Genomic DNA, 9301 nt, shown 5'->3' with positions numbered 1-9301 from the left:
TGAAATTAATACAAATGCATAAACTATCTATTACCCTATTTTTTCTCTCACTATATTTTGTAGTGAAAAATTACTTTTGCATGGACAAATAATTTCATTTTAACTCAAAAATAAATAATAATAATAATAATAATAATAATAATAATAATAATAATAAAGTTTGAAAGATGATTGCTCATGTAAGATACTCTAAATAAGTGTCCAACACCTTACCTATGTATTTTAATTTAAAATTAATTTAAATTCAAATACTAAAATATTATTTCATTTTTATTGTGCTTATTAGAATTTTTATCTCTCAAATTTCGACAAGTACCAATTTATGTTTACCGAATTTTTTAAGTCGTTAAAAATTTCTTCTAAATTATAAAATTGTTAGATTTAAAGACTTTTGTTCAATTTTACTAATACAGTGATTGTTATTGTGTCAAATCATGCCCTCGAATTTTTATATCTACAAAATTGTGTCTCCAAACTTTAATATGTATTAAATTATGTTCTCTAAACTTTTATGTATATCCATTAATAAAATTAAACAAAGTTCTTAAATTTAATAATTCTAAAATTTTAAACAAAACTTGTAACAATGCTAAAAGTTGAGAAACATAATTTGTACATGTAACAATAAGAGTTGGGTAGAAAAAAATCCTAATTAGCACGTAGAATAAACAGTCCCTAAACAATTTGAATTTGATGGACCAAATAATAAAAAAAAAAATGATATAAGAAAAAACTGATATGGGTCCCATCCCAAGGAATGGTGCTCCAATTGAAGAGTATCTCTCATGGAGAAAAGTGAAACCAGTACAGACAACACACAATGCTCTGAATGAGATAGTTACTTGTTTTCCTACCAAAAAAAAAGATAGTTTTACCTGTCACATACAAAACTTCTCTTGTTTTGTGGTTAAAGAGAGGTGGAAACTTCCCCGCATTGGCTGTTTGTGAGTACTTATCGGCAGCGAGTGGCATTGAACTGTTAGCTTAGTCCATTTTTTAACATTGGATCTTACTTATAAAACCCACTCTTATTATTACACACTACTGTTGCCTAGCTAGACCGTACTTGTTTTTTTGTCTCTTAATAATTATTTGGAGGCTTTAGATACTCCATACTTCATAAATTTCCATCTGGGCTCCTTTCTATTGTGTCAAATTCTCTGAGTTTTATAAGAGTTTGGATTTGAAATACTAAAGTTTGTATCTTTTGGCGATCTGGGTTTGCTTTGGTAGAAGATCATGGGGAGCTCAGATGAGAAGGTTGTTGCTGTGATCATGGTTGGAGGACCCACAAAAGGTTTGAAGAAGATCACCATTCTTCCATAGAAAACCAGTCTCTGTTTTCTTAGATTCAGTTCTATTATGAAAGAAACTATATGTTCTTTTGTTTTGGAATCAATTACTCAACCTTTTCTTTTGTGATTCTCTTTTCATGGTGCTTTGAATCTTCGTTCAATGAATGAGATCCCTTTCGTTTTTGTGTCTTCCTTAGTTGTGATTTAATTACTTTGCTCCAAATGCATTATTATAGTTCTTCGTATCTCCTATAATTTGATTGATTGATAATGTTGATCAGTTACTCAAACATGTTTCCACTCGGATTTTCTGAATTTTCCAGGTACAAGATTCCGACCACTGTCATTGAATGTCCCAAAGCCACTCTTTCCTTTGGCAGGGCAACCAATGGTCCATCATCCGATTTCTGCTTGCAAAAGGGTATAATATTCTTAAATAATACAAACAAATGAAATGATTTTGGATTTCGATTTGTGCAATTTCTAAACATTAAAACAATAGTCACATAACTCATTGTTGCTTGTTACAGATTCCAAACCTGGCACAAATATTTCTCATTGGTTTCTATGAGGAGCGTGAATTCGCATTATATGTATCTGCAATATCTAATGAGCTTAAAGTCCCTGTTAGGTAATATACTTTTTGAATGCCTTTAAACCCTCTAAAGAGAACTCAAAATATTGTTAATTTTCTGATCATTCTTCTCTTCTGTTATGCTGTCATAGATATCTGAGGGAAGACAAGCCACTTGGTTCAGCTGGTGGACTCTATAACTTCAGAGATCTAATCATGGAAGACAGCCCGGTTTATATTCTTTTCTTTTCACCTTTCTTATTTCAACTTTTGTCATTTTTTGGCTCTGGAAATGAAACACATTAACTTGTTGATGGTACCAATTTGTTTTCAAGTTCAAACCTTGATTTGGTTGCTTGTTCCTTTCATGGCAGTCACACATTTTCTTGCTCAACTGTGATGTTTGCTGCAGTTTTCCATTGCCAGAAATGCTTGGTAACTATGCTTAAGGAAATTTGCAATACATGTTTATAAGATCACAAAATCTTAGTTTCTAACTTTTGCTTCATTTATATCTTAAGAGGCTCATAAAAGCTATGGTGGAATGGGAACAATCCTAGTCATTAAGGTATGTGAACACATGTACAAGTGTCACGGCAGAGATCTTCCCTTCCTTAGTTACTCCTTATGACATTAATTATTTTCTCCTACAGGTTTCTGTGGAGTCCGCCAGTCAATTCGGGGAGCTGGTAGCAGATCCAACCACCAATGAACTATTGCATTACACAGAGAAGCCTGAGACTTTTGTAAGCTCAACACTGGAAATTCACTTGCTCTTTCAAATTTACTAGCTTTCTTAGATCAAGAGATCAGCATATTAAATTTCAGTTTCTTTACATAACATAGCTAATCTACTTCTCACATAATGAATTTCAGGTTAGTGACCTGATAAATTGTGGTGTCTATGTATTCACACCAGAAATTTTTACTGCTATAGAGGGGGTTTCCACACAAAGGAAGGACAGAGGTAATTGATATCAACCTTTGGTTAATTTACACAACTTAAAGTTTCAAAATTCAAGCTCAAACTTTTTTGGCAAAAAAAAAATGCAGCTAATCTTAGACGTCTATCCAGCTTTGAAGCCCTCCAGTCAGCAACAAGGTATACTAGACATATAATAGTTGAATAACTCCATTCATATGATACCCAAGTTTACTTCTTTAGTATATTACTTCAATTTGTAAGTGTTTCAGAATATTAAAAGTTGGGTTTTCAAATGCACTATTGTATCTATATTGACTTGTCATCATCTAATCAATCAGTTAGGAACTTAGGAGCACACTCATATATGAGGTTTCAATTTCAACTGCTAAATTCTTGTTAATGTACTGAATCTTACCCCACTTGGATGCATCAGAGGAAGGCAGTTGATGTCTTTGTTTTTCCCCTTAAGAAACAAAACCTCCTATATTCAAACAGTGATTTGATAAGTAGTTTTGACAAATCTTTTCCACTCCATTCTATTGTATCCAAATCTAAGTAAATGAATTCATCATACAAATAATTATTTGTAAAAACATCTGCTCTTTTTTGCAGGAGTCTGCCCTCAAATTTTGTGAGATTGGATCAAGATATTCTCTCACCTTTAGCTGGGAAGAAACAACTATTTACATATGAAACCAAGGACTTCTGGGAACAAATCAAAACTCCAGGGTAAGACTAGCCTCAACCCTGCTTTATTAATAAATCCTTTGTGGCCTTTTATTCTGGACAAGAATACCAAAGTTTCAAGTTGATACTTTCAGAATGTCATTGAGATGCTCTTCTCTGTACCTTGCACTATTCCGGCTCACCTCCCCGGATCTTTTGGCTAGTGGCGACGGCATAAAGAGTGCAAAAATTGTTGGTGATGTTTATGTTCATCCATCAGCAAAAATACACCCAACAGCAAAGGTAGTTCTTTTATTCTTTTCCAATCCTTCTGCTTACTGAATCGAAACGTGGTGAAATGTATGAAACATTTCTATAATAAACGTGTGACAAAAACCATTATCAATTTCTTATTGACAAAGTGTAAATTTCTAAATAATCTATTACTTTTAACACACGTCTGTGATACCACACAACAGATAGGACCCAATGTCTCAATATCTGCAAATGCTCGCATAGGTGCGGGTGCAAGGCTCATCAGTTGTATCATCCTTGATGATGTAGAAATTAAGGTACGGACCAAAATCAAGATTAACTCAAAATGTAGTGAAAAGGTTTATTGAGATTGTTGCTGCATTGTATTGTTGTATTTCAGGAGAATGCAGTTGTTATTCATGCTATTGTTGGGTGGAAATCTTCTATTGGGACATGGTCCCGAGTCCAGGCGAGTGGAGATTATAATGCTAAACTTGGAATTACAATTCTTGGTATGCTTTTTTATTGTTTATTTTTCCTTATAATAATTGACATTTCCTAATCTGAACGGTGTTATTGTTCATCCAGGTGAATCAGTTTCTGTTGAAGATGAGGTGGTGGTAATTAACAGCATTGTTCTCCCAAATAAGACTCTCAATGTCAGTGTTCAAGAGGAAATAATTCTATGATGCAACCGTTCTTATGTCCAAAAGAGCCAAAATATTTCAATGATTCAATCTCTCCTATGTATCATTTTAAAAAAAAAAAAAAAAAATCTCTCTTATGTATCATACTTATGTATCATAAGTTCAGCACTGGTTTTCTAGTCATTTTTGTTTTCTAATAAAAGAGAACTGTCCTTAATTTATTATTTCTGTAAAGTGAAGTCCACAATAAATCAATTTTTTTTTTTTTTTTGTTATATGATACATGAACATATAAACACATACAGAGGATTTTCACTGCCAAGGTTCAGTATGCAGCCTTTGAAGCCATGGTGTAGTATTACCAAGATCTCTTATATTATTATTAACAAGGTTTGTTAACATTGTTCAAAATAACAAAGACAATCAAACAAACAGGTTTATTATCAAGAATTCAAGTAATAACATAAAATAAGGGAATTTAAACCACCAAAACAAGAAAAATACCCAACCAGAAAGAGTAACATAAATAGAAGTGTTCATAAAATAGTCGATCCAATTCAATCCGCACGATTCAATCCAATCAAATCCGCAAAGTACAGATTGGATTGGATTGGAAAATTCAAAATCCGCACAAGTGGCGATTGGATGTTAATTGATATGTAAAGTAATCAATCCAATCCACACATATTTATAAAAAAAAATAAAAAATTATATTAACAAATAACATTTTAATATAAAGAAAATAGTAATTTAAAAATATAATACATACAATACAATTTTATGACAAAACTGAATAAATCAAATGTATATTCTATTCTTATATTTTTTTTCTACATACAATTAAAAATAAAATTATGCATATAATTTTTTTTCTTTCTTTGAATTTGTTATTTGCTATTTTATTTATTTTAATAAATTATAAAAAACATAAAATAACTATAATTTTTTTTTATTATGGTACTAGTTATGTGAAAAAAAAAATATTTTTTTTATAAATATTAAATAATTTAATATTAAAAAGTAACTAATCCAAAATAACCGATCCAATCCGCACTTTTGCAAATTAGATTAGATTTAAGCTATTGTGCGAATTAAATTGGATCCAAAAGAATGAAATCCACACTATGCAAATTGAATATACTATGAGCAAAATAGTGCAGATTAAATTGAATGAACACCCCTAAACATAAATGTCATAATTGACTTTAAATTTCAGCCGCAGAAAATTTACATGAGCTACTCTACAGCTTCCACAATTAATATAAACGAAGATCTTTGCCTATCCCAACTTACTATTATTGCCTATCCTAACTTCCAACCAACTCCAAATGTTAAAACAAAAAAAAAACAAAAAAACTATGTAGACGCAAATTAGAGATACAGCGATTGTGGAAATGTCAAACCAATGCAGTAAAATACTATATCCCAAAATGAAGATGGCAATTCCAAGTTGGTGCACAGAGAACATGCATCCAAGACCCGCCTCTTCCTCATAATATTCCACCAGCTCAAGAGGGGATTGACTCTTTTTAGATGTGGCCAACAAGCATTTAAGACTCAAGACACAAAATCTTAAACCTAATACTTCTACCATAACCCCACTCCCCCATAAAGTTGATCAATCACTGTTGAGTATCATGAAATTCTAATTGGATTCTTCTCGGATACTTCTGAGTACCATGTTTTCCATGCTTCCATGTAATGTGAAAAAAGGTCTTTCAGGGCTGCAAGACGGTTGCAAAGACTACATTAAATCAGTGATATTTAATAAATAATAAAACTTTAAGTCTTTCCTTTAAGCAGAGATTAAATGCTTGAACAAAAAATAGAGGCAAGTCTCTTGCAGTCATGAAATGATTGATACCTTACCTTGGTTTTGGTACTGAGGACGATAAATAGTAGCAAGCTTCTCCAAGTCATGAACTTTCCTTGGATTATTCTCAGAGGTACCAACTCTTGCTATGGTGACTGGTGCAAAAGGGCCAAACTGATAGCTCTTTGTACTTTCATTTGAATCTTCTTCGAAAGTGATTCTATCAATCTCATCTACATAACTCTCTTGTTTCACTTGCTTCTGCTTGCTAAAGTTCATATTTAAACTCTCACCTAAATCCAATTTATTCCTCTTAAAACTGATGTTTGTAATGTCTGCTCCAAATGGTCGTTTTTTTGATTCAGTTACAACTGATTCATGAGCGGAGACATTATGCTCAGCTTGTCCTCTTCCTCCAAATCCCAACCACCTGAATGCAGGCTTCCTTGTGTCTGATGTATGTGTCTGCATAATTTTCCACAGCAGGTTAAAACTTGTGCAAATTTGTAACCTTATTAAAGCACAAAGACAGTAACTACAGTAAAGATCTCAATGATGTTTTACCTTCTCAATTAGATTCATGGAGGACAGCACATTTGCAATATCGTAAAGCCGCCTGACTTTCGCTGAAATAACCACAATAGATAACATATTAAATACAGTGACTCAAACCTTTTATTTTAAAGATGAAGACTTAGTTACCATACTTCTCATAATTGATGAATTGTGTGCATCCCCAAGCAATAACTTTGCAGCTTCGTCTAGAGAGATCAAATCCACCTGAACAATTTTGAGGAACTGTCAAGTGATGCGAACAACCAAATGACTCAAACAAAACAATTTTTAAAAGAAAAACCTCAAATAACACTTACACTAGTGCAGACAAAGAGCTTTACAAAATTCTGGGTAAGAAGTGCCAATGACTTTTCCCTTCTATTTTCTGCCAAGAACCAAAACTGTACTTAGTATAAGGAAAAAAAATTACAAGTAAAACCCAAACTAAATGCAGTAATTGGCAATATCAATCTTTGATTCAACTCATATGGATCTACGGGTGAAATAGATTAATTAATCCTTTAGACATGACTAATAGTACATAGCTAATTTCCAACCAGCTTATTCAAAAGTGTAAAATATTGAGTATTAATATACAGAATATAACTTCATCAATAAAAATGAAACGCATATGTATAATTAAAGTTGCGCACGCAATTACCAACTATTGTTAATGTCTTATAAGTTAAAATATAATTAGTGCACTTAATCAAATATCTACATTAACATTTAAAACATAGATGTATGTATTTATATTTTTATTTTGAGTAAGTAGCGACATAAGTATTTAAAGTTTCAAATTTATAAGTGATATAAACTCCATATTTATTGTTGGCGGACATTAAGTACTTAATTTTTAGAAACGGTAACTTTTCTTTAAATTCGTTAACACAAACTTTGTTATTGTCTTCAACAAAACACATATAAGTCACAAATTATAAATTTTTTTATTTAAAGAGAAACAGATAGTATCAATTACTTTTAATATTCTTTTAATAATATCAAAACAAAGTTTGTATTGACAAAACTAAAAGAAAATCACAATTTTACAAACATGATGTACTTATGCTTCTAAAAATAAACAGAGTTTGTGTCGCTTATAAATTTAACCTTTTATTTTTTTATTATAAAACAAACGGTTCTAGTAAATAACATAGATATAATATTTCCTTTACATAATTTGTAAAACGAAATAGTTGCTGAGATATACAAAACAATAGTATGGTAAATAGCATTACCTGGTTTAGAAGAAGCTGAGGATTTGAGATTTAAACTGTGGTTTAATTTGTCAGGTTGACTTTCAGTACGAGTGTCAGAAATTCTCTCATCATCTTCTTCATCATCAGACACCTGATACAGAGAGTATTAAGCCCAAATCAAAATTCGACTAATAAAAACTTAGTAAATGGATATACAGTGTTGTCAATCCTAAAACAATTGATACTTACTTTTGAATCATCGTTGCCATCAAATGAACTGAAATTCTCCTTCAAACCCTCATCCTATCGTAACCAAAGGAGCAAAAAATCAGTCCCAAAAGTTTTTGTTAGACTAATTTTACACTTCAAACAAGTTGAACTCACGTAGTTACCTTAAGTTCCTTTAGAGCCTTGGGTATAGCCTCAAACCCTTTCCATGTATATTGATTCTTAGCCTTCCTTGCCAGAACCTATAATTAAATTAAACAAATAATAAAGCTTAGACCTTCACACAAAACAAGAATCACCAAGGAAAAATAAAATGAGGAATCCAATATTTGGTGTATCAGAAAAATAAATAACCCTTTAAGTTCAGAATTGACCACTGAATATAGGTCAATCTGTACCAATCCAATTTACTCTACTTATTTCAAGGAAAATATTGAGAAAAACAAGAAACAATTCATCATCAAACTGTTTTCAGATGAGTCCAGTACAATATTCAAATAAAGGGATAAAAAAATCTCACCCCAACACTCTCAAGTACATTTACAATATCGTAGATCCGTCTTCTTTCAACACCTACAACATAATCCAAAGTCATTACATTTTTTCCAACAACGACCAGAATTGAAAACCCCATCAAGAGTAAAGTGAATAATATAAAACCTAATCGTGAAGCAGCATCATCGAGGCCAATAGATGTTATCCCATCGCGATTGTACAAGCAGAGAAAACTGGGAGAGAAAAGAAAACCCACAATTTAAGAATTCGAATTCAAAGTTCAGAAAAACCAATAATAAAAAAGCACCAAAGCTAAGTAAAATCAGAGAGAGTTGGCATGAAGTACTTGGAGCATAATAAGCCTAAAGACTTCTGCTTTCGGCTATAGGCGTGGTGTTTAGAGGAGTCCCCTCCGGTGACAGTGGGCGGTGGCGCCGCCATTGAACTATGTTCAGATCCCGCCTGAGCCCGCTTAAATAGATACGAAAGTGAAATATATGACTCTAAATTTGAGTTTTTTTTATTTGTTTTGGTTTAGTGGTTATATATATAATGGATCTGGAAATTTGTTTTCAAGTACTCTCTATTCATTTTGAAATTTTGAAAGAGCCAAATTTGAAAGAGCGGCATCAGCACGCGCTCTCAATTT

At 32.1% G+C, this 9301-nt stretch overlaps 2 protein-coding genes across 3 annotated transcripts; one reads left to right on the top strand and one right to left on the bottom strand.

Moving 5' to 3' along the window:
- The first annotated feature begins 803 nt into the window (after nucleotides 1–803).
- LOC115710270 (uncharacterized) lies at nucleotides 804–4596 on the top strand. Its single transcript, XM_061112109.1, has 14 exons — nucleotides 804–1297; nucleotides 1619–1716; nucleotides 1826–1926; nucleotides 2022–2100; nucleotides 2244–2304; nucleotides 2391–2437; nucleotides 2523–2615; nucleotides 2746–2836; nucleotides 2923–2971; nucleotides 3407–3523; nucleotides 3616–3763; nucleotides 3940–4032; nucleotides 4116–4227; nucleotides 4304–4596. The coding sequence occupies exons 1-14, from the start codon at nucleotides 1240–1242 to the stop codon at nucleotides 4402–4404; spliced, it is 1248 nt and encodes a 415-aa protein (XP_060968092.1). The 5' UTR covers nucleotides 804–1239; the 3' UTR covers nucleotides 4405–4596.
- Nucleotides 4597–5543: 947 nt separating this feature from the next.
- LOC115709354 (E2F transcription factor-like E2FE) lies at nucleotides 5544–9301 on the bottom strand. 2 transcript variants are annotated; one of them, XM_030637440.2, is made up of 11 exons: nucleotides 8999–9301; nucleotides 8818–8885; nucleotides 8678–8730; nucleotides 8322–8399; nucleotides 8179–8232; nucleotides 7969–8080; nucleotides 7048–7115; nucleotides 6883–6955; nucleotides 6740–6801; nucleotides 6232–6640; nucleotides 5544–6086 (listed from the first exon to the last, which is right to left on the bottom strand). In XM_030637440.2, exons 1-11 carry the CDS (start codon nucleotides 9091–9093, stop codon nucleotides 5998–6000), a joined length of 1161 nt encoding a protein of 386 aa, XP_030493300.2. In that variant the 5' UTR covers nucleotides 9094–9301; the 3' UTR covers nucleotides 5544–5997. The 2 variants fall into 2 exon arrangements, with proteins under 2 accessions (XP_030493300.2, XP_030493301.2); XM_030637441.2 differs by having other exon boundaries at nucleotides 6227–6640; nucleotides 8999–9231.

Source organism: Cannabis sativa, chromosome 3 (assembly GCF_029168945.1).
Source record: "Cannabis sativa cultivar Pink pepper isolate KNU-18-1 chromosome 3, ASM2916894v1, whole genome shotgun sequence".
Lineage (NCBI taxonomy): Eukaryota > Viridiplantae > Streptophyta > Magnoliopsida > Rosales > Cannabaceae > Cannabis > Cannabis sativa.
This window is presented reverse-complemented; position numbering and strand designations above follow the sequence as displayed.